Genomic DNA, 27,226 nt, shown 5'->3' on the forward strand with positions numbered 1-27,226 from the left:
ATTGTTTACAAATGCTGACTGAACTGGCCATCAACAATACAGTCAGACTGTGTTGGGTGCCAGGGCACAAAGGCATTTGTGGAAACGAGAAAGTGGATGAACTTGCTAGGAAGGGATCCGAGACAGAGTTCATTGGCCCGGAGCCCTTCTGTGGCACATCTCCCAGTGTGGTTAGGCGGGCTCTGGGCAAATGGACTGAGACAGAACACAGGAAATACTGGACTTCAAAGCCAGGACATAGCCATTCTAAGGGGCTCATGGAGTATCCTTCGAAGGAAAGAGCGAACGATTTACTGAGCTTGAACAAAATCCGGCTCAGGAGAGTGACAGGACTCATAACGGGACACTGTCACTTTAGGAAACATCTACATAAGCTAAAGCTTGTAAACAGTCCGGTCTATCGGCGGTTGAAACTTCTCTGCATATCCTGGGCGAGTGCCCGGGATTTGCACGTAGCAGAATGGCACTCCTGGGGAGACCTTATTTGGAACTCAAGGAACTGAGAGGAGAGAAGTGTCAGCAAGGAAGCTTTTGAACTTTGTAAAAAGGACAAATCTACTTGCTGAATAGGACTAGTAGTGGGACGCACAATAGGCCTAATTAGGCCGCGGAGCTATGGGACTTATTAGGACCAACCACTAGGAGAAGAAGAAGAAATCTTTAAGAAGTAATACGTCATAATAGTCTAAGTAAATGTGCCAGATTTTAAAGCGATCGGTAAAAGCTTTATGAAGTTATTAATTAAATTAGTTTTATTTTTGACAACTTTGAAAGCCTGTAACTCAAAACCAAAAAGATTTTATTTAACTTTTTTTCTTAGATCGTATATATTTATTGTCGTGAATATGCATGTTGTTGGTGAAATTTGCGGACACCCTATATAAATAGAACGAAATTTTCTGCTAGGTTTGTTGGTAGTTCAATACGTACCCAAGGTACGCAACCCACTGTTCAAAATGCCGTAGTCTGATAAGTCAATCTAAATACCTAACATTACGTAAATTAATCTAATATTGAGCAAAGACATCGAAACTGTTGGCTTTATCTCTTCTGAAGCGAATAATAAGATCCATTCAACGCCCTAAAGGTTCTTCTATAAGGTCTGTTTGCAACAGCAAGAAAAATATTACCAAAAGAGTATGTCAGGAGAATAAACTGTGAAGCTCAAGATAACTTGTGCCGAGCGGTTTAGGTTATTAAAAATACTATTTCTTTTGTTTTCAAACACTTGCAGATGTATCGAATGAATTAACGCAGAAATATACAATAACCTCAATGACATGACCTATATTTATGATCTTGATATAACAAAAAAAACTGCAAGGGTTGCAAAGTTAGCAACACGCGTGAACTGTGCGTAGTTTCTAATGGATTTCTAAAATAGAATACCTACATCCTTAGAAATAAAAAAAATCGGTTAACGTAATCAATAAAGTTGAATAGATACTTAAAAAACGTAAAGATTCAATGGTTGTAATAACGTGATAGAATAAGCTATACTAACGATTATACCCATTAGGCATCATGATTTTTTAACTTCTCCGCCTAGCTTCCACAGCTACATTTTACATTTATGGCCTAGATCCTCATGACAGTGGTGCTTCATTGAACAGCATCTCTACTGTTAGTTTTTTCTTCTTTTTGACCTAGGGCCCATTAATACCTAACTCCAAAACTGATTGTACCAGAAATCAAAGATTTGTTTTAAAAAAAATGATGTTTTTTTCTTGCCCCGAAGGGGACTAACCTTCATTCAATGAGGAAATAAGAAAAATTAAAACAAAACTCCCTAATGAAACGCCATCAGTTAATTCTTATTAGGTTCAGAAGAAAAAAATTGTAAGAATAACTAATAATCAGAAAAACTTTTTAATTTTTTTTATTATTATTATTATTCCCAAACATTACTTGTGATCATATTTCTATTATAGTCAGATATTCTACAAAATGTCTTATTCTTGTCTAAGCTATAGATCTGACTGTAACTGTTTTGATTTAGGTTACATCGGTCAATATTGTGAATCGTGTGCTCCTGGCTTCCGACATTCACCAGCTCTGGGTGGAAACTTCATGCCCTGCATCCCATGTGACTGCAACAACCATGCCAGTATCTGTGACTCCGAGACGGGTCGATGTATATGCCAGCACAATACAGCTGGTGAAAATTGCGAATTATGCGCCAGAGGATACTACGGAAATGCCTTAGCAGGTGAAAATAAATACATGAATATTTTTGATATTGTCATATTTTTTCTAAAATAAGTCTTATGGCAACAGAAATGCCAAACACGGCATCGCAACCATTACAAACAATTTATTTAAATGTATTACATGCGCTGCTGAGTTTTCCATTTGGCGTCTTAGTGCAATATGGACTTGATGGCTCTGCGATTTTCAAAAATTGAAGACGAAACACAATGCGCGTTCTCTCGTTCGAACTTGGTGCACTAAGAGAATCATCTTTTACAGATTTTTGTAGATCATTTCCAATGAAACCTTTTGGACGTTCAGAATTGTTCTTTTGCAGAAGATACCCACCGTTCTTAAGTAAAAGTTCAAAATCATGAAAGTTTTAGTAATAATAAAGTTTGAATTCCGGATTAAAGTAAAAAAAAAATAGTTTAATCATTTAATATCCGAAATAGGAGATTAAAAAGAGATATATTTTCTAAAATGTTTGAAGATGTTTGACCTAGAGTGATGAAACTTGGGTTAATAACTTATCTATTTAAAGGAATATATGGCAGAAGTTTCTAGGAGTCAATATCACTAAGAACCTGAAAAATTCGACGCCACTGGATATTTAGGAAATTTAATCAGCTTTAAATTATTAGTGGCATTTCTAATAAAGACATCTAATTTTGCACTTTAATGAATTTAGAATAAGTCTAGCGTTCGTTACACAGTCTCACAAGACTTTATAAAATTGTTTTGCCAGAAATTCGATTTCAATACGATCCTAATGAAAATGTCGAAAACGTAGAAATGTTGCATTTTCATCAGGAGGCATAGCCCAGAAGAAATGCTCAAATGCTCATTTCTACTGTGTTTCAATGAATGCTTTTTGTGAAACGAGTTGTTCTAATCATTTTAAATGCACTGAAGTACGTAATAACAGCAACATAAGTTAAAAAAAAGGAAATAAGTCGAACATTGTCTAGTCTTTTTTTCGAATAAAATGAAAGAGAATTTTTGTCTTAAAAATGCCACTACTGCTTAATAGTAGAAAATATCTAGTAGTGTCGAATTTCCATTTTTAAAAATACAGTGTGTATCAGTCAAATGGAACAAATTCAATAATAAATAAATGGGGGCGTGTTCGAAAAAACGCTCAGACACGTCAGTTGGTATTTTTAATTGCGCATTTTTTTCAACAAAAACTTTCTATACAGGGTGTATGACACACCCTAACTATGGTCAATACCATTCAATTTTTGGATTTTTCAGAAAATTGTAGACATATTTTATGGACAATATCCTATACATATCTTCAACTGTTTCGGAAATATTAAGTGTTTTCAGATTTATTACAAAAATTAACATTAAAAAAAGAAAATAATTTTCTTTTCTTAAAGTCAAGACAACTTGATGAAACAATCCTAATAATAAGTGGAAATAGTATGTCTTTTTATAATGGCTATTTTTAATTGCTTGTCTGTATCAAGGGTGACCTTAGAATAAAAATACAAGATGTTTCTTTGACAGATTACATTATTCAATAATGTCTATGTCAGGTGTGTCAAATTAATAACGTTTGGACATAAGCAATATAGCTGAGAGAAGCTTCATTGTCTGTGGTTTTGACATATTATTTATTATTTTATTTTAGAAAATTAAAAAATTATTATTAATGACTAATTGTTTACTAGATATGGTATAATTCAATGTCAGTTGGGGCATACTAGTCCAGTCATTCTGTAATTTGGAAAAGAAAGTGAACCAGGAAAGCCAAATTTTTTATATGTTGAGGGGGGTGCTTAGAAAAGCTTAACTTGAGATTTGAGACCAAGATTTCCTATGTGCATTTTCCGCCATCTTGGAAAAAGGGGAGAATTTTTGTTTTTGCTATAACTCGGTTCTCCGTCAAGATACAGAATTGTTGTTTTGTTATTTTTTATTCCTCTTTCAATGATCTACAATTTAGGTCCTATAAACTTTTTACCCATTATTGTTAGTTGTTGAGATATCAAACTAAATAGATAAAAAACAAGAACAAAGACAACTTTATAAAAATGCTCCGTCTTCATTTTGTACAAACCGAAATCAGAGTCGAACAAGCCTTTGAAGATGCGGACACTCTGATCGTAACCACCGCACTCGCAGAAGCATCAAAGTACGATTCGGTTGAAATCGTCGGCGAAGACATCGATCTCTTGATTTTGCTCACTGTACTAGCGAAAGACAAAATAAATGTCTACTTCCGAAAGTCGGGAAAACGAAATACACCAGGAACACTTACTTTACTCTCCAACTAGTATGAAACATAATAAATACGTTCTCGAAAACATATTTTTCATTCATGCATTCAGCGGTTGCGATACCACCTCATCTTTGTTCAGCATTGGCAAATCAAAATTCGTCAGCATATTGGAAAAACATTCGGAACTCCTATCATCGGTTGATTTATTCAAACGAGGACATGTCGATCCGGAGGATCTGACATCCACGGGAGAACGATTTCTCATTGCCCTGTATGGCGGTGAGAAGCACAGCAAAAACATCAATGCGCTACAATATCAACGCTACGCAAAATCTATCACCTCCACCAACGAGAAGCGTAGCACGATAACACATATTCCGCACGTATCATCAGGTACAAACTTGGCTTGGGTTTTCCAAGGATCCGGAGGAATGGGGTTGACGACGAACGGACCATGGTCTAAAGCCGGTGGTTATTAATACGGTTGAACCTGCGCCACCCGAGCTTTTGAAGTTAATGTCTTGCAAATGCAAGGAAAATGCGGAACTGCTTGTGGGCGCAGAAGAGCTGGCATTGCAAATTCAATCATTTGCCTCAACTGCAGTGGACAAACATGCAAAAACGTTGCCAAAGTCGATGTCCTGATCTGTGACAACGAATTAGATTCCAAAGATGATTCAACAGTCGCAAAAATTATGGTCGAAGAATCTGCACGTATCGAAAAGTAGCCTCAACAGAGGGACTGTGAACCAGGGCCGTCGAAGCGAAGGAAGACGTAGATACTTCTTGAATACGAAAACATTCTTGTATAATAAATTTCATACGTGTGAAAATAATCTCACTGTGTTAGTTCTTTATTTCGAATCCATTACAACGTACCTATAAAACCGCGCGAGCTATAAAATAAAACTTCGCACGGACTTGTGGACTTCGCGACACGATAGAACCCACAATTATTACCCTAGAGAAATAACAAAAGTATTAAGGAAAAAGAGAAAACTCCGAAAAAAGACACCAAATTGTTCATACAAACACCCCCTACAAGAGAAAATCCCGAAAAATCAGATCGGATCTTTGAATTTTTATCAATTTTGTTCGATATCTCAACAACTAACAATTATAGGTACAAAGTTTATAAGACCTAAATTGTAGGTCGTCGAAAGAGGAACAAAAAACAATAAAACAACAATGTATCTCGACGGGGAACCGAGTTATAGTAAAAACAAATATTCACCCCTTTTTCCAATATGACGCAAAATGCACATAGGAAATCTTGGTCTCAAATCTCAAGTTAAGCTTTTCTAAGCACCCCCCACAACATATAAAAAATTTGGCTTTCCCGGTTCACTTTTTTTTCTTCGCTTTATTTTTGGACAGAATGATTGGAGTATACAGGCCATAGAGTAGTTGCTTCCCGTAATATCGACAGATAGAAATCTTATCTGTGTGGTAGATTTCTTTTGCATGCCTAAATTTTTGGTATTAAAGAAGGTTTTATACGATTTTTTTGGAAAAATATAGTTTAATTTATTCGAATAAGCTTTATATCTTCGATATTAGTTATCATATTTATATATGAATGAAGATGATTTTTACTTTTAATTAGACATTTACCATATTAAGCTAATTATTTTGCTTTAGTTTCTTAATTAGAGGTATTACGTAATTACGGAGAAATTTAATCTATATATTTTATTGAAACAAACGTAAATTTGTATAACTCAAAAAAATTTATTAGTTTTGAGCCAAACTCCGCTGTCAATAATGTTCCTAATATTATCATAGTTCAGACTATTCATCGTGAATAGTGAATTATATGAAAAAAACTCAAGTGATACAAAACTATTTTATTAGAATAGCCTATTAAAATCTGTAAAACAAGATATAACTTTTTTTGTAGCTGACATTTCACTAAACCAAGTTTGAAATCTACACCTTCAACCGTTCTTGACTAATTGATATAAAAGTATTTCACGTCTAATTTTGGAATCACAAAGCTCTTAAAAGTCATTTTGGGAAAACGAATAAGTGCTAAAAGTTAGCCATAACGCCGTTGTTACATCCATGTATAAATAAATATTAGTATTATTGTCTACAAAAAAATTTTAGGAACCCCGGAAGACTGTTTACCATGTGGCTGTCCAAACGGGGGTGCTTGCATCCAGATTGATGAAGACATTGTGATGTGCACCGAGTGCCCTACAGGCTATACTGGCCACCGTTGCGACTCGTGCTCTGATGGATATTTCGGGGATCCAACTGGTCAGTTTGGACCTCCTCGAGCCTGCGAACTGTGTGAGTGCAACATGAACATCGACCCAAATGCAATAGGTAATTGTGATCTAGTCACTGGCGACTGTCTTAGATGCATTCATAACACTGGTGGCCCAAAATGTGATGTTTGCTTGTCAGGTAAGTAACGATGTAAAAAATATATACGATGTCTCAAATATAACGACTACAAATTTGGAACGAGAAAATATTACGATTTAACCAAACTTGTTTTGTCCAAAAGTGTTATTTTGTATCAACTAGTATACCTGTCTTATTTAAAAATGATTGAAAATTGTAATTACCAAATACTACTAATATTAATATGAAATAAAGAAAACAGAGACGATTAAAACATCAAACGTAGCACACGTGGAGACTTACCTTTGCTTACCAATTTTTAAAATCGTTACAAACACAACAAAAAAAGCGAGTTGAGCCGTGTACCAAACCAGTGTTGCCTATAACTTTGATCCGATGAATTTGAATCTAAAGTAAGAATTTCAGGAGCAGTCCACATTTTGATCCTAACAAGACAGTCTTATAGAAAGCGGTTTTCGAGATTTCAAACTGACTTAAATTGTCAATGTTGGAAAAACATTCGAATTCACAGGTCAACATTTTATCTTGGCTTGTGCACGGGAATCGAAGATGGTATCCTAGGGTTGTCAAGTTCAAGGTCATTTGAAGGTCAAACGGTCAAAAAACCTTCCAAAAGTCTGAAAAAATTCATGGACATGTATTTGAGGTCGCTGAATCCGAAACCGGTGTTTATTTTTACTTTGCATGCATCCTCGAAGTCATTCAAGATCATCTCAAGGTCATTTGAGGTTTTTTTACGGGATTCTACAGTCATTTTCCAAAGAATCTTTTCTGGTATAAATCTCATTAATGCATAACATGGTAACAATCTCAATCTGCGAAATGCACAATTGTGCCACAGAACTAGAATACCTGCCTTGAGATGACCTTGAATGACCTCGAGGATGCATGCAAAGTAAAAATAAACACCGGATTCGGATTTTTTGACCGTTCGACGTTCAAATGACCTTGAACTTGACGTGGTGGAGCCTAACCGACGTAATCAGCAACCCCAAAAACCCTAGAATACCATCTTCGATTCCCGTGCACATACCTAGATAAAGTGTTGACCTGTGATTGACCTCATTGCACCATAACCTCATAATTTCGTAGTTTCATAACCCCGCAACTCTGTAACCTCATAAACCTGGATGAGCGAGAGTGTAGAACCGTGAAACTCTGTGGAAACATGGACCTCATATATCAGGGGTTCGAAACTAGGTATACGAATAAGTAGGCTTCCATAACCCATAACACTGGGTGAGCGAGGGTGTATAACTACAAAACTCTGCGGGATTTAGTCTGTAGTCCTATTGTAACTCCATAATCCTTTAATTCGAACACATGATATGGGGCATACAGACTTCTGTCACAAAGTCACTCGGGGTATTTTCTCTTTGAATCTATACTGAAAAAACGTAATAGTACTTCCTTTGACTTTAGAATCAGTAATCATGAGTTTTTGCGATCAAAATTGTTCAAATAAGATATTGCGGAGTGATGAAGGTATGTACTTTAATAAAAAGTATGGTAAAATTCCTTAAACTTTCCAAGGTAACCTGTTGCCATATATTTTAAAGGTTTTATTTAGTATTACATAAATGTCACATGAATTCTACATTGAACGTTCCATAGCAACAGGTTGTTCGAGGAATTTTACCATACTTTTTATTACAGTGTGGGTTATGGTGTAATGAGATTACGAATTCCAGTGATTTTTTCCAATCACTGCCAACCGCTTTCCAGATCAGTTTCTTGTTGTTGTTGTTGAAGGATAAAAACAAAAATTGTGGATACAGGCTGATTCTCTTTATAATATACATCACCTTTTTTACTAAAACAAGTTCCCAACTAGCAATATTATCTATTACAACATTCCTAGCTACTACTATTGTCACCTTTCCTGTTGAGAATACCAAAAACAACTATTAAAAATTATATTATTTTCTCGGGCTACTCGCTTGGCTGTTAAGAGAGTAAAACAGATAGACAAATCAATTCATTTTTACATTTTTATTATATAAAACACATACTCCATATCTCTGAGGGGTTACTTTTCTTGTGGAGGACAAAATGGTAACCTGGCTCTTGGCCATCGACTGGCTCTCAAAGTGGCTCTGAACTGGCCCCCCCGGACTGGCCCAGGACTGGCCAAGGACTGGGCCAGTCATAGTTCCCGATTCTTCTACCGGTTGTTTAATTAATTTTTAATGCACTCAGCATAATATTTAAACCCCGGAAGCTTGGTGAATCGGGACCAGTCTTGGGCCAGTCCAGCTGTTTATAGAGAGAGAGTAAGCGAGATGGACATAATGTAAGGGTCAGTTCAATATGCATTCAATTTGCATCTAGACACTTTTCGTTGCTTTTAATTATATTGTGTAATACTGACATGTAATTGATTCCAATTATATTTACAAATTTTGTTCTATGCAATGAGTTAAATAAATATTTGTACCGAAGGTATTTTTGTAAAAATCTACTAAAGAGATATGCGTCCAAATAAAGTAATGCCATATGTCCATACATATTTATCTTTCAATGTTTTGACTATAGTTACACGGTGATTATTTAAATTTTGAATATTACTCTCCCTCTCTCTAAAATACTTATAGTTGACATTATTGTGGGCTCCTTAAAATGCCCGCAATAGGAGTACCTACATTTCAACAATTATAGTCCAGTCGAATTAGATCATAAACCCTGAAAAAAAGTTGGCAAATTGCAAATAAGTAGCAAATTTACGTTTTTTCACTTTCTTTTTCTTCCCCTTGAAAATCTAGTTGACCTATCTCAAAATTAGTTATTTAAGGTATGTAAAATATTGCAAATTCTTTGTTAGTTGTAAAGAGCAACTTAATTTCGATATATTTCTTTGGATCAATAATTAGAGCGATATTAACTTCTAAAATTAACGTTAAACTACAGAAAAATTAACGAAATTAATCAACAAATATCTGAAGCGACAATTTGACGGTCAATCGAATCAGCCTTTGGCACACATGTTGGTCAATTTGCCAACATAGCGTCACTTCTTTCAAATTAGTTTTTTTTTACTATCATTCCACTTAACCTTCATCATCATAAAGTGCAAAAATGCCTACTAATATTTTTTTTACATTGAAACTTTAATTCGACGGGACTACCAATTATGCTGGTTGAGTTTGGTTACATCTTAATATTTTGAAGCCCCAAATTCATACCTTCACTATTAATTTTAGAGCTCCTTGTATTTTGATATAATATAAGAATTAAAAATGTATCTCTTCACTTTTAGGCTTTTATGGAAATGCATTAGTTTTACCCAAGGGCGATTGCAAACAGTGCCACTGTTATCCACCCGGTACCGAAGAAGACATTTTGGGAGCTCCCGTGTGTGACCAGACAACTGGAATATGCCTCTGCAAAGCTCACGTAACCGGTCGAAATTGCGAAAGATGCGAAATAGGATATTATAACCTCCATAGTGGAGACGGCTGTCAAATTTGTAACTGTGATCCCATTGGTTCCTTCAATCAAACCTGTGATATTTATTCTGGGCAGTGTTACTGCAAACCTGGAGTAACAGGGTAAGAAAAATTGAGACAAATAATGTTTAAGGTGTAACCTGTTAATCAATTTTTAAATACATAAATAATTGCCTACATGGGCGCCGTTAACATAAAATCCACGAGGAGAAAATTGAAAATATCAAAATATATTATAATCCCCGTCTAGGTATAAGGTCCGCAAGTAAAGCGTACATGTCATAAAAACTTTACCTATCTATTGGCATAGTTTATAAAAGTAATAGAGTACTCGATCATTTTCATTTGTTTCCAGTTTACAACTGGAAAAGTATACATTTTTTCAGATATACCTACAGGGTGGGCCATTAATGTGAGAAAGTACAATAACGCCCTTGTTATTCGTAGTACAGAAAAAAGTTTATATAATAGTTGTACAGAATCAAAAAACCTAAATGACTAAATTAATTTGAAACATACAGGGCGATGAGTAAAAACGGGACACGCCAAATATTACATTTTTTAAATGGAACACCCTGTATATTTTTAAACATATGAAAATCTGAAAAAATTATATATACGACAATATAAACAGTTTAACATTTTAGTGCGGGGTTGCCAAGTTGTGTAGAAAATTCTTCGAATTTTGGAAAAAACATGACCTCGAAGAAGTTGTATTAACTTTCAACTACTAACACTTGGAGTTATAGGCAAATGTTAGACAAAGACTCCTATATTAGCTAATATCGATATTATATACAGGACACTTTATAATACGATCATTTTAGAAAGTTCAAACTTGATTTTCTAAAATTTTTAAAATGGAACACCCTGTAATTTATTGTTCTATTTTATTCACATATTAGTCCACTTCAACTTTTATTAAGTATGTTCTACACCAAAAGTTGTTAGTTTTTAGCAATATAGCAACATTTCTGGAAAGACCGAATTTTTATTATTTTCGGTCGCACGCAATGGCTTTGGAAAAAAACCGTCACATTGTGTCAACTTGGCAGTTGATAATTTATCATTCCATTTTGAGTTAATTTTACTAGTTAATATTTATTTGTGGTATTCTATATAATAATAAAAATTAAGTTTTTCAGAAATGTTACTATATCTTAAAAACTAACAATTTTAGATATAGAACATGCTTAATAAAAGTTGAAGTGGACCCATCTGTGACAAAAATAGAATAATAAAACACAAGGTGTTGGATTTGAAAAATTATAGAAAATCAAGTTTAAACTTTCTAAAAATGATCGTATTATAAAAAATGCCCTGTATCGATATTAGCCAATATAGGAGCCTTTGCCTAACATTTGCCTATAACTCTGTCTAATTATTTTGTTCCAAGTGTTAGTAGCTGAAAGTTAATACAACTTTTTCGAGGTCATGTTCTTTCCAAAATTCGAAGAATTTTCTACACAACTTGGCAACCTCGCACTAAAATGATAAACTGTTTTTATTGCCATATATAGAATTTTCTCGGAAATCCATATGTTTAAAAATATACATGGCGCTCCATTTAAAAAATGTAATATTTGACGTGTCCCGTTTTTACTCATCCAGTATGTATCATATTAATTTTGTAGTTTAGGTTTCTTGATTCTGTATAACGTTTATATAAACTTCTTTTCTGTATTATGAGTAACAAGGGAGTTATTTTACTTTTTCACACTAATGGCCCACCCTGTATATCGTGAAGAATCCCAGTAAGCCAGATCTTATATTTGAAATTGTTTAAATAACTCTAAATTCTGGATGACTTCCATATTGCTGTATTATTATTGAAAAAAAAAATCAATATCGAGAGAAATAATAATTTTGTATACTTCACATGGGTGTCCCTTAGTTGAACACCCAAACTTCTACATACTTGATGAAAATTAACACAAAAAATTCTGATGAACTTAAGATCAATCCCATCTCCTCACGAACTGCAACACCTTAAGAATCACCTGCTGATAATAGTTTTTTAGAAATATATTCTAAACCATTTTAAATATCACTACCAAATTTAGCATAACATTGGCTATTCATTAATTGACAAAAGAATAAATAAATTGCGTAAAACTTACATTTTCACGACTATCTCGATAAATAAAATATCGATTTTTTTTGTTTCTTGGAGTTTGGTGTATGAAAGTGATGGTAATTAAAAAAACTTTGCTTTCAAAAATTTTAATAAAGAACATGGTTACACAAAAGTAAAATTGAAAAATACCTATATTATGATGTAACAGTTATTACCAAAAATAGTAGGTACACCAAAGAAAGCTATGATGTCCACCTTCAGATATAAATAAATATGTCTCGAATATTAGAGATGACTATACAGGGTGTCTCATAATTAGCTGCCAACTCTGAACAGGCCGATTCTATGATCAAAACTAAGTAAAAAAAGTTCATATGAACATGGGTCCGGAAATGCTTCCTAAGGGCACAGGGACCCATTGAAGAGGGAGGAATGGAAACCATTTTTTTGCAATATCTCTCAATCGCGTTGTGATAAATGAATGAAATTTGGTATACACAGCTAAATTTTGATGAGCAATTTGATGGACTAATCCATTTATTTCCACAAGGTCCATTGGGGTGGGTACGGGGGGGCCCTTGGTACTTTGCGTGTGTAACTTTTTCATCTTTGACTTTTTAACAAATTGGACAGCAAATTCCGTTTTCCCGAACTGTTTTACGTTAAAAAGGTACTCTTGTTTCAAATCGTTATCTTTAACGGTTTCTGAGAAAATCGCTCTTGAATTAATCCCACTTTGGTCAATTTCATAGTAATTTAAACAAAAAATAATAATAATAATTTAATACGTAATCAGTAATACACATTATTGATGTAGAACAATTATGATATGATGATTTGTTTATGGCTTTTGCGATGGTAATGCTGCGCGGCAGAACGCGAGTACGGCAGAAGGTTTCCAAACAGAAGGCTGACATCAAGGAGGACATTCCTCACTGTATTCCGCAATTTAGCTGCAACCGTCACTTTTCGAAGGGATCATAAGATGGAAACTTAATTTTGATAACAGACAACAAGCTATTTTAAAAACTGTTCAAAAAACCCTCCACCTTCTCTGATACAAAGTCTTGCCCTACGTGTAACACTTCTCGAAGCTATTAAGATGCTAAAACGGTTTTGACGAATTTCATTGGCTGCATCATTGATACGCTGCAGCAATTCCTCACGGGTATCGACTTCGGTGGCGTAAACTTTTTGATTTAGATATCCCCAGAAAAAGAAGTCCAGCGGGGTTAGGTCGGGAGAACGCGGCGGCCAAGCTACCGGTCCGTGCCTCCCTATCCACCGTCCAGCGAAATTTTCGTTTAGGAAATTTAGAACATTGCGACCACTATGTGCCGGGGCTCCATCGTGTTGAAAAAACATGTTACGTCGTAAATTTAGAGGCAGATCATCGAGAATTTGGGGAAGATTTTCTTGAAGTAAGTTTAAATAAAGATTTGAATTGAGACGTTGTGGAATTTCAATAGGTCCAATCAGAGTGTCGTGAATTATTCCCGCCCATAAATTTATGGAAAACCGTTGCTGGAAGTTTGTTCTCCGAACAACATGTGGGTTCTCTTCTTCCCAATAATGAGAATTATGAAAATTTAATTTTCCATTTCGGGTAAAAGTAGCTTCGTCACACCACAAAATTTTGGAAGCTTGCTCGTTGTCCAGCGACAAAATCCAGCGACAAAATTGCATACGTGGCGCAAAATCTTCTGGTATCAAGCCATGTACACGTCGATAGTGATAGGCATGTAGACCTTGTCGCTTTAATATTCTTCCAACCTGAAATGTTAGTAGCACATCTAATCAATTCTGTTAAGGAAATCTTTAAGATATGTAGTACCGTTGGCCGAGGAACATTTATTTGCCTTGAAATGTTCCGTATGCTAGTCGTAGGATCTTGTTCAATAGCGTCAAGGACCTCCGCTTCCCTATTAATCCTGGGACGTCCTTGACCCGGTGCCTTTCGAAAAGTGGCGGTTGCAGCTAAGTTGCGGAATACCGTAGGGAATGTCCTCCTTGATGGCAGCCTTCGGTTTGGAAACCTTCTCCCGTACTCGCGTTCTGCCGCTGCAGCATTACCATCGCAAAAGCCATAAATAAATATCATATCAACTAACTCTTGTCCCGTAAACTCTTCCATTTTTTTCGCTTAGAACTATTAAATTGGCAATCGGGTTGACAATACTTTGACATAAGAATACCTTGATAATTTTGTTTAAATTACTATGAAATTGACCAAAGTGGGATTAATTCAAGAGCGATTTTCTCAGAAACCGTTAAAGATAACGATTTGAAACAAGAGTACCTTTTTAACGTAAAACAGTTCGGGAAAACGGAATTTGCTGTCCAATTTGTTAAAAAGTCAAAGATGAAAAAGTTACACACGCAAAGTACCAAGGGCCCCCCCGTACCCACCCCAATGGACCTTGTGGAAATAAATGGATTAGTCCATCAAATTGCTCATCAAAATTTAGCTGTGTATACCAAATTTCATTCATTTATCACAACGCGATTGAGAGATATTGCAAAAAAATGATTTCCATTCCTCCCTCTTCAATGGGTCCCTGTGCACTTAGGAAGCATTTCCGGACCCATGTTCATATGAACTTTTTTACTTAGTTTTGCTCATAGAATCGGCCTGTTCAGGGTTGACAGCTAATTATGAGACACCCTGTATAAGACCTGTAACTTATTGTAAATAATCACATAGGAAGATCAGAGGGGAAAAATTGTAAAGAAAACACAATATTTATTGTATGTATTATTATACTTAATATTGAACATGTATTATACATATACCGATGAATACAAACTAATTAATGCATCTATCTATTACAAATCTATTCACTTACCACTAATGTTTAGAAACACATTATATTTGCAAAGAAAATTCTATGTTTTCTTATCAAAGAAGTAATGAAAGAATTGGTTCCACGCAACTTATTTTTATTTTTAAATGTGAGACATCAGTGTTAAAGACGTTTACCAAATTTTGTACTGATATTTCAACTAGTTTAAAATATATTTACAAAAATCCAATATCAATTAACCCCTGTACTTTGCGGTCGAAATTATAGAGTGACTCATCGCTACCTCTTGGATTAGTAAGGTGGATGAAGCGTGCGAGGGGTGAAAATCCATAGACGTATCTGTTTAGAAGGTAATAAGATATAGAAAATATATAAAAAAATATAATAAACCATAACATCTATTATTTTTAGAGGTTTTATCAAGAAAACTTATATATTTTAGTGACAATTTGTTGTTAAATTTTAAGTATATTCTATTAAACCACCACCTCCCGGTTTACGCCGCCGTAAGATATTGTAACGTTGACTATTAATACAGGGTGTCTCACATACCATACCAAGCTAAAATATTTTCAAGGTCATCGTACTTCCAGTTATACCGGAAATCGATATCAACTTTCTTATTTTAAATTAAACCCCCTGTATATTATTGCATTTTTTGGAAGAGAATTTATTTTTAAGTTGAAAACATATAGCACATTCCATAATTTGGATTGACTGTTTTCGAGATATTTTGATTTTTAGGCAAAAATTGACAGATACAGACTGCCAGCAGAATTTAGTTTTCCCAGAAATGTAGGTTTATTTTTTGAGCGAATTGCACATTTTGCAGAGGAAGACCTAATTAACCGACCATTTGACATAAAAATTTTCCAGTTTTTATACAAGGTGGTCAAAAAAAATTATCGAATATGAAGTGCAGAAAATGTGGAAAACTCGAAATTTTGAAATGGAAACCCCCAATTTTTTTAACGTATTCGTATTCTGTACTGAAATCGAGTGTAACTTTGTTAAAGTTTCCATATACCTAATCCCACTCGTTTTCATTTTATTTTCGAATAAATATTTGCCTTTTCCTAAAATGGCGTTTCCATTTGTTTCACACACTTTACGTTAGCCATGACAGGTAAGTAACCATCAACATGGGGTTACATTTATAATAAGAAAGTAGGTATCGACTTCCGGTATAATCGGAAGTACCAGAATTTCAAACAAATCCTTTGAGCATTTCCCAGATATCCATAGATGGAGTTCGTGGTGAGACACTCTGTATTTTTAAGTACTTACATATTTTATAATAATTATCTCACTATCACATTTTCCTTTCAATGTCAACCTTTCACTTCACTGCCACATATTCACTTCACTATCATACTTTTACTTTACTGTCACTATATAGGAAAATTTTCACATATCATTGTTTTTAATTGTCATTGTTGCTATCACTATCATGGAATCATCTTCTCCTAAATGAATAATGAGTGGTTCTATGAAAACTTCCACTATTGTATCAAGATCCTAGATACGTTGTTCCTCTTTCTGTGCATGTTCAATACACTTCTTATGCCATGTTTCAGCAGTGACATTATTAATAGCCTATAATAATTTCACTTTATTTTATAGGTATTTTTTCGTGCAGCTTCATTTTTTATTTGTGTCCAAGCCAACTCAATTGGGTTTAAATCACAGTGGTGTTAAACGGAGTATACGAATTCTTCGACCTTTTCTATTTATTATTTTATTATTCCGCTTCGCATTGTATTTTTTTTATTTATAAATTTATTAATGAATTAGTACTTCTCGCGTACGCTTATGCCAGGGAACCAGCTACCTTTTTTGATGACCAAAAGAGCAAAAGCTGAAAAGTAATAAATAACTTAAAACAGTTACACGAAAAAAATTGTCCGCTGAATTTCTTGCGGTGTGTAAGTCCTCAACTAACGAGTCGAAGGTGCAGCACATTATGCGCGCGAGCGCGTTATATCTTTGACTTTATCAGTTAAGCACGTTTCCCTCACTAAATATAAAGCTGAGCATTTTTTTTATTTAACTTATTAGGTCAACTATTGTATTGGCAAATTTCAGCTTTTGCGGTATGAGATGTATTATTTTTTCATTTTTTAAGTTTTACTAGTAATTATATAAAAATATACCATTCTTTTCGAATATTTATTTACAATAAACGTTATGTATGAAAAAATTTAATCTATTTCATAAGTAGGGTATATATACCGGTAGTGAGTCTCCCCCCACCACTTTCTACCTTAATGAGTCTTAATTAATTTTAATTAGCATTCATTAGTGGGCGTCACTTAACTAATCTTATTTAATTAACTTTAATTAACATTCATTAGTGGGTATGATGTAATTAATTTTATTTAATTAACTTTAATTGATATGAATTTACGTTAATAACATTAATTAACGTTTATTGGAACTTAATTAGTTTTAATTAAGTTTCTTTAACGTTTCGGTTGCATCCCAAATGAGTGCTAATGAGTTTGACGATTGTGTCAATTGGTGTCATTAACTGACCAAATGGGATTTGAATGACGTTCCAGCAGTTGTAGGAGGATGAAGTGGAAATTCTGATGCCTCATACCGTGTAATGAGTATTTGTAGGTTAAGGTGACGCTAAAGTATAATATTCGAGTCAACAGCGCATGCTCCACACAACGCTTGCTCCAGCTTCTTAAAATAGAGGACGCAGATATTTTAAGCTCATTTTATGTGAAGTTGGTTGAGAGTGATACATAGTTATAAAAAATGTACTTGTGCAGTGGTTGTGATAAAACTTTTACTCGTAGTGACAATTTACGTCGTCATGAGAGAGAATCTTGTAAGCGCATAAATGTTTGTGAACCTGAGGCGAAAAGTATCAAATTAAGTACAGATCCCCAATCGTCAACTACTCACTTTATTAATTGCTGTAATAAAGCGATAGCTGCAAATCAAATACAGGCACATCGAAGGACATTGGAACATAGAACAATGTCTTGCATTCCAAGATCTGATGGTGTTCAAGTTATTAATAGTGCATTCAAATGTAGAATTGTAAGTTATAGAATGCAAAGTGAAATTAAACACACAGACTTTAAATATGTTTTTTAATGGAGTGAAGAAGAAGATAATAAATTTGTTGGTGGATGTAATTGGTGTTCACAAATCCATAAAAGTGAATATGGAAAGGTTTGCAAAGTATATATTACAAACACGCGATACATCCGATATAAAATCATTTATTAGTTGCAGTAGGATTCTTGACGAGTCTGTGGTCTTAGAAGATATTCTCCAAAAATTCATAGATATGATGGTATCTCAGACATCGGAATTTGAGGAGAAAGATTCTGGTGAGCATCAACTAAAAACGAAAAATGAGAATTAATTTACTAAATCAATTTTATTGTTACAGGTTGGGCTATCTAGAAAATACTATATGTTGAAGTTAATGTGAATAAGAATAGTCCTCTTTGTGGATCCTCATACATGAAATTACCAAAATTTGTGGAAAACAAAAAACAGGGATAAACATAAAAAATCAAGATGAATGTTGTTTCGCATGGGCAATAACTTCAGATTTATACCCAGCGAGAAGACCAGTTCATAAGGTGTCTTCGTATCCACACATTTCAACTGTTTTAAATTTAGTAGGTATGGACTTTCCAGTTAAATTAAAAGACATTACAAAATTTTAAACAATGAATGATGTAAGATCAGTTAACGTGTACGGTTTGGACAGTACATTTAAAAATAATAAAATAAATATATGAAATAGTCGAACCTTTGCGTTACTCATCAACAAAATTAAGATATCAGGTAAGTAGAGATTGCAATCATGTTTATACTACTATACCTAGTTTAGAGCTACATGTCGATAAATTTGGAAAAAGTGTAACTGAAAACATTTTGAAGTTTGAAAATTTTGAAAAGCAAATGAAAGTACCATTTGTAGTGTATGCTGACTTTGAATCCATTTTGAAACCTCTGGATATATGCGAACTCAATCCCGACAAATCTTACACGTGTAAAATTTTCAGCCATGAACCATTTTCATTCGCATATTTCATACAGTGTTTATTTGATGATTCGCTGTCGAAATTAGTGTTATACAGAGGGAGTGGTGTGGCAAAAGTATTCATAAAACGTTAGGAATCGGATTTAACCCAAATTTATAATAATTATTTAAAAAATATAGTTCCAATGATTCCTTTATCTAAAGAAGAGGAACACAATTTCGATAATGCAACTATTTGTAGTAGGTATATGCGAAAAACCATTTGAAGTACGTCAAATCAAAGTTAGAGACCACGATCACATTACTGGAAAAAAAACACCAGTCATTCTATTTGTAATCTAAGTTATAAATTACCTAATTTTATACCAATTATATTACACATGTCGAATTACGATGCACATTTATTCGTGCGCGAACTGTGTTCAAATAAAAAAGTAGATGCATTGCTCAAAGCAAAGAAACATATATTTCATTCACGAAACACCTTTATATGCATGATTACATTGGAACTGATGGTAAATTAGAATTAGAAAATTTAGCCGCTAATTTGATTGATTATCAATTTGAAGAAACCAAAAAATGTTTCCCCGATCACGAGCAATTCAACTTAATTAGACAAAAAAGTGTCTTTCCATACAATTTCTTAACAAACTTAAATAAACCAAAAAACAATACTTTACCTACGAAAGATGAATTTTATGATAAATTAAATGAAATACACATAACTGACTTGGATTATGAAAGAGCGCGGAAAATGTGGAATGTTTTTAATTGCTAGAATTTGGGTGAATATTCTGATATTTATCTAAAATCAGACGTGCTTATATTATGTAATGTGTTTGAAAACTTTTGAAAAATTTCTTTGAGCAAGTATAAGCTTGACACAACTCAGTACCTAACTGCTCTAGAATTATCTTTTGACGCAATGTTGAGATCAACAAAAATAGAACTGGAGCTTTTGACTGATATTACAATGATACATACACTTCTTTAAAAAAGGAATTCGCAGTGGTATCAGTCACTGTTCAGGGAAAAAAACATATTGCGAACAATATTTTTCTTCCAAATTATAATCCAGAGGATATCGGTTATTACATACTTAGATGCGACAAATCCTTATGGACACAGTTTGTCACAGTGTTTACCAACAAACAGATTTTCGTGGTTAACTAATGCAGAAATTTCAAAATTTAATGTTATGGATATTCCTGATGAAAGTCCTTGTGGTTATGCATTGAAGGTAGATGTAGAGTATCCAAAAGAGTTGCAGAACGCACACGCCGATTTGCCATTTCTTGCGGAGAGTATTATTCCACCAAATTCTAAATCCAAAATTTCAGAATTAATTCCTAATTTGAATAATAAAACTAATTACAATTTACAATTTAGAAATTTGAAACAAGCTATAAGAAATGGTTTGAAAGTTACAAAAATACATCGCATAATTAAGTTTAATCAAAGTTTTTGGTTGAAAGTTTATATCGATCTTAATACACAAATGAGAAATGCGAGCACAAATTTTGAAAAAAACTTTTTTAAATTAACGAATAATGCGGTTTACGGTAAGATCCTCGAAAATATCGATTCCAGGAAAGACATTAAATTAGTAACTCATTGGGAAAATATTAAAAAATCTCTCGGGGCGAACACTCTAATCACTCGGCCGAATTTTAAAACTTGTACGGTGTTTTCAGAGGATTTTGTTGCCATACATATGGGTAAATTAAAAGTCCACTACAACAAGCCTCTGGTTCTAGGATTCTGTGAATTAGAATTATCTAAGACTGTATTACACAATTTTTTTTATGACACAATAAAAAGTCAGTTCGGTCATAACGCTTCGTTATTGTATACCGATACCGATTCGCTAATTATTAAAATTTACACCGATAATTCTTATAATTTTATTAAATTAAATATAAATTATTTCGATACATCTAATTATATCTCCTTCTATTTTAAATTTCCATCTGATCCGATAATAGTTTGAGTTTTACGGAACGGGCGCGAAAGCTTATTATATAAAGTCGATTAACAGCGAAATAAAAAAGAGTAAAGAGGTCCGTCATAAAAAACAATTTAACAGTTGAGGATTACAGGAAAATCGTAAAGCGGGGTGGTTTAATTTTTAGAAAGATGAATTCTTTCCGAAGCGATATATACACGAATTAAAAAACAAAGTGGCCCTTTCACATTTAGACAAGGCGAAATCGGCGGCTTCGTATGAAAAAATTAGTGGATTCGATTTTTTTGCATAATCACCTCCGTGAGATGTCCCTGAATGAGGATCAAAATGTTACCGGCCGGTAACCTGGTCACAATTTTTTTAAACTAATTTTTTTTAAACAAATTGCAAAAATAACTTGTTTTGCTCCGGAAAAAGTTTTATTAGGTATTTCGGGGTATTCTAAACAAAATAGTTCCTATGCACTATGCTCCTAAAATCAACGGTTTCTGAGTTATAAACAATTTAATGTACGAAAAAATGCAAAAACGGCCATTTTCAAGACTCAAAAACAATAACAAAAAATCAAGTTTTTGATGTTACTAAAGTTTAAAAGTAATCTTTAAACATCCCTTGACAAAATACCGAGGAGTTATTTGGTGTAATTACATTGCAATGCGTATTATTTTACCTATTAACAATATACATTTTGACTTGCGAGCCGCGCCGCTCGGGCACTCCACTGTGCGCCGACCCCGTCAGCGCCTCACTTTTTCATATATCTCGACATATATTTTAAAGTAAATAAAAAATAAAGAGTAAAATGTCTTAAACTTATAAATATATTTATTTAAGGATAAAATTTTCACATTCGTCTGCATTACAACCACATAAAGTAACACAAGTAACATTATTTTTTCTACAACTACATGCTTTAGCTTTACATGTTTTCAAACATTTACATCAATCCATCAGGTAACATAAATATGGGTAATACGCATCATTTTCATCTAGTTTGTAACCGAAATTTTCGATATTCAACGTCTGGTATTTAGAGTAGGTATATTGAATTTTTCCAAATATAGGGGACACCGGGGCTTGTTGTCGCAGGGGTAAATTGTCGCAATTACTATAATTCCGAAATTAGAAAACACTGGCCTATAAATCTCAGTCACAAGTTAATTACAGATCCCTTCTTTATCTTCCCAGAGTTTGAACTCAAACCGCTAAGATGGCAGCACCGTAGGGTACGATATAAGAACTAGTGCGCACGTCGTAAATTTTCATGTTGAGAATAATTTAAGTGTTAAGCCCGTTATTGAACGTTAAGGTAAGCAAATTTTATATATAATTATAACTTAGGATGTACGTAATATGATGTGATATTTTTAAATATGTTTATTAATCATATATAAAATNTTGAAAATGGCCGTTTTTGCATTTTTTCGTACATTAAATTGTTTATAACTGAGAAACCGTTGATTTTAGGAGCATAGTGCATAGGAACTATTTTGTTTAGAATACCCAGAAATACCTAATAAAACTTTTTCCGGAGCAAAACAAGTTATTTTTGCAATTTGTTTAAAAAAATTAGTTTAAAAAAATTGTGACCAGGTTACCGGCCGGTAACATTTTGATCCTCATTCAGGGACATCTCACGGAGGTGATTATGCAAAAAAATCGAATCCACTAACTTTTTCATACGAAGCCGCCGATTTCGCCTTGTCTAATTATGATGATAAGCGTTTTATAATTCCAAATTCAGATTTAACTTTACCGTGGGGTCATGACGAGATTCAGTACCACCAAACCGATCACGAAAAAAATTTCAATTGGTTTGTATCGACCTTAACTCAAGCGGCAGATAAATAAATAGAGAAAATAATTTACAAATTTTAATACAGGGACTTGAAGAATTAACTGTCTAACTGGAAAATCTATAAGAGGTAGTATTTTGGTTTTTTGACTAATTCTCGAACACGTGTGAAATTAATTAAATAGGCCAATCAAATAAGATTTTTACTCGAAAAAAGTCCTATCCGCTAGATTATTGTAAAATTGTCTAAAGGAACATAATACAAGACATCTCTCATCTCGTGAGTCAAACATTTTTATTAGCTAACTTTTCTATTTAAACAAATAAGTGAGGAAAACAGTTTTTTCACTTTGCAGGGAAAACCACCAATTTTACTAAAACTATACTATACCAACAGCCAAAAATAATGTGAAAGTTTGTCAACGGATATGGTAGAACTGATCAACAAGATGTATCCTCTTTACCTGAGTTCGGAGGGAAAGGGGTGGCTGTATATTTTTAAGAATTCTTAATCCTTACAATCCCATCTACTAATGGTTTATGATAGAGTTCAACATAATGTCAATAGTAAACAAATTATATACCATTTAATTTTACAACCAAAATATTCCTAGAAATAGGATTATCTGAGGAAACTAAAATAATTACGGAGGCTGAATCCTTCTAGGAACTAAATAAATGAAGGAATGTATTATATCATATATTTTTTGTATATTATAATATTTGTTAGAAAAATAAGCCCATGTATGTATTTTTTCAATAAAGAAAAAATAATTTTTAATAATACTTGTTTTATTTTCACTGTGAAAATGTTTTTTTTTGTAAAATTGTCGAGACATTTAATCCTTACAATCCCATCTAGGTACTTTGGTTTATGATAGGGTTCATCATAATGTCAACAGTAAACAAATTAGATAAAATTTCATTTTACAACCAAAATATTTATAGAGATAGAAGTAACTGAGGAAACTAAAATATTTACGGAGCCTGAATCCTTCTAGGAATTAAATAAATGATGGAATGTTTTTGTATTTTATAATATTTGTTAGAAAAATAAGCACATGCATCTATTTTTTCAATAAAGAAAATTAAATTTTAGTAATACTCGTTTTATTTTCAATGTGAAAATGATTTTTTTTTTGTAAAATTATCAATCGAGACATTTAATCTTGATAGAGATAGTTAAGTCCTTTAACAATCCGTAAACAACATAATCATACCCATTACCTAAGTGGTTCTGACATTCTTCTAGGAACTCGATAAATGAAGGAATGTAATGTCATATAATTTTTTTGTATATTATAATATTTTTTGTACATTATATTTATCAGAAAAATATACCGATGCATATTTTTCAATAAAGAAAAATAATTTTAGTAATACCTACTTGTTTTATTTTCCTTATGTGAAAATGATTTTTTTTTTGTAAAATTGTCGACATTTAATCTTGATATGCATAGTTAAATCCCTTTAACAATCCGTAAATAACATAATCATACCTATTACCTAAGTGGTAATCCTGACATCCTTCTAGGAACTCAGTAAATGAAGTTATATATTTTTTCTTGTATATTATAATATTTTTTGTACATTATAATATTTGTTAGAAAAATAAGCCGAAAGAAAAAAATATTTTATTTCACTATTTGGAAATGAATTTTTTTTTGTAAAATTGTCGAGATATTTAATCTTGATAAGAGTAGTTAAATCGTTTTAAAAATTCGTAAATAACAATCATATTAACAAGTGGTTAATATATAGCATACTCATTTTCTACACTTGACATAAAAAATAAATGAAAACATTTTCCATTTTTTGGATCTGTACTATCATTAAATAAGGGAATGTCAGACGATTTAAATTTTCCATATATTATATCTGCAAGAATAAAAGAAAATGTAGATGTATATATTTTACACTAAAGAAAGTAATTTCAATAAAAATAGAATAATTTCAGTACCCGATAGAATCCAAAGAAACAATACATATTTCTAATATTACCAAATGCATTTAATTGTAATAAGGCTGTTTTAAAACCTGTTATGAATTCAAAAAGAATTATAATCGTGTATACTATATGATCATGCCAATGCCAGTCTTGCTTAATAGCAATACTACTCGTAAACAAAATATTAATTAAATTAGATAAAATATAGTTTGTTTAAATCGTGAAATTATTTTTATGTTGATTTTATCTATTTCTTTTTTTGATGTGTTTAAATTTAGTTTTTATTGTTTATACACAGTTTTAATATTGGAAACATTAAAAATTGTGTATGTATTGTAATTCTTTAATTTTTTTTTAATGGACTTTCCAAATTGTTCTGAAACAACTCATTAGTAGGGTTTCTGTGTGTTGGTTGTTTTATATATAAATAAATAATGTATACAGTTGGGAATACCTATGTAATTAATTAAAAAATATATTTGAATCAAATGAGGGAATGTAATACTTTTTCATTAAATACTTTTAAATTACCCATAACATTTAATTGGTATATGACTGAGTGGGGCAATGAAAGGGGTAGTAAGTGGGTCGACAGGAAAATTCTTTCGAATTTTCCTGTCGTACCATGGATGTTTGTGATTGTTAAGGTGGAGGGTAGTGTAAGTTAGCAGGCAAAAAGGCCAAGCATGGCCTAATTGCTGGTAAGCTTCATTATCTTTTACCTTTAAGTGGGTCATTGAAAGGGATGTGGGTAGTAGGTGGGGCTTAAATATCAATAAAAAGGGCGTGCATCGTGAGAGGAGTTCAGTTCTACATCTTCTTTTGGATCATCAGCTGCTAGTGTTCGTATAAGTCTTTGTGTTAGTCTGTGTTAATCTTTATGGCAGTCTTTGTGTTAGTCTTTGTGAAAGTGTTTTTGAAGATTTGGAAAATAAAATGGGTAGGAGCTCAACTACACCAAAAAAAGTGGCAACGTCACGTAAATCAACTTCAGGCAAATCGATGTTGCCTGAGGATCGCCGAAATATTCAAAATTATTATACATCAAATTATCGTCCAACTCAAGCAGTTCCAAGTACCGTTGTAGCACTCGTATCTAATGCAACGATAACTTCAAACTCTGGGGGTTCTATTCTCAATCAGGCATATACCAGCGCGGTGGTGGAACATCATGAGGTTCCCAAAGCGCTATCTCCATTCTCGGATAATGACTTTCAACTAGAAAAGTCACCAAGGAAACGAAAATTGACAAAGAAATTCATCGTCATCGAAGAAAGTGAAATATGAAACAAAAAACGATAAAGGTGTTTCTAACGATGTGCAAAACGAAATTGACACTGTTATGCGCGAGGACCCTGTAATTGTCGTGCATGATGAAGTGAATGTGCACGACGAGTCCACTGTTTTGATGCCTCTAAAAAATGCCAAAAAAATGCCTCTATTGTCTATTGGGAAGACCTGACTACGCCCTTTTGGAATATCTTGCTGTCAATGAATTGGAGAAAAATTTTCTTAAAATGTTTTGTTGAAACAAAAAAAAATCTGAAATGTATTATACCTATAGGATATCTGGATGGATGAAAACGAGGTGGGTCGTGAGGTTGCTGGCATCGGCAAGATGGGTGAATAAGTAGATGAACCATACAATGGTGATATGGTTGATGACGATGGTGAAGATTCTGGTGTCGACGAGGTGGGTGAGGAAGCCGGTGCTGGTGACGAGAACGAAGGTCACCCCGGTGGTGTCGACGAGGTGGGTGAGGAAGCAGGTGCTGGTGACGAGGGCGAAGACGTTGGTGGCGACGAATTAAGAATCTTCAAAATTTGTAAAATCACAGATTTCTTGTCATTTTTTTATATATATAGGTAGGGGATATGCAGAATGATTATTTTAATGATAATGGTGTGGTTGAAGAAATAAATGATGGGCCAAAATTTATTAGAGCTCGGTCCACTATGGTATCTAACGAAGATTTAGTGGATATCAGTCCCGACAATAGGGTTCATCCCCATATAATGTTCTATTTCATAATGTCCATGGTTGTGATAACCTCAGACCCGAGATGGATATACAAGTCATGCATGGAATGCTACTTTGTATTAATTAACTTCTCGGGTTTGGATTATCCCGAACATAGACATTATGATATCCACACTACAGAATCATATGATGAGAGATCAAAAACTACTGTTCGTCATGTCGATTGTCTTTGGTGCAAGTCAAATTAACAAGAACTTGTGTTATTTGCAACAACGTTGCCTTGAAAGAACATTAATAGTGTTAGTGTTTATTTTTACTACAGTTTAAGTTTTTGTAAATATAGTGTTAAGTTTAGTAATAAATTATTTATATACATTGTATATGCTATCTTTAATAAAAAA

At 33.4% G+C, this 27,226-nt stretch overlaps 1 protein-coding gene across 3 annotated transcripts in view; it reads left to right on the forward strand.

The window, feature by feature from the left end:
- The window catches only part of LOC108905813 (laminin subunit gamma-1-like), a 113,241-nt gene that overhangs the window by 78,514 nt on the left and 7,501 nt on the right, over positions 1–27,226 (forward strand). For all 3 annotated transcript variants that reach the window (XM_018708840.2, XM_018708838.2, XM_018708839.1), the window contains 3 exons: positions 2,000–2,209; positions 6,530–6,832; positions 10,050–10,341. In XM_018708840.2, the coding sequence (XP_018564356.1) occupies positions 2,000–2,209; positions 6,530–6,832; positions 10,050–10,341 (805 nt within the window). The remainder of the gene's footprint in view (positions 1–1,999; positions 2,210–6,529; positions 6,833–10,049; positions 10,342–27,226) is intronic.

This window comes from Anoplophora glabripennis, unplaced genomic scaffold, assembly GCF_000390285.2.
Source record: "Anoplophora glabripennis isolate ALB-LARVAE unplaced genomic scaffold, Agla_2.0 scaffold191, whole genome shotgun sequence".
NCBI lineage: Eukaryota > Metazoa > Arthropoda > Insecta > Coleoptera > Cerambycidae > Anoplophora > Anoplophora glabripennis.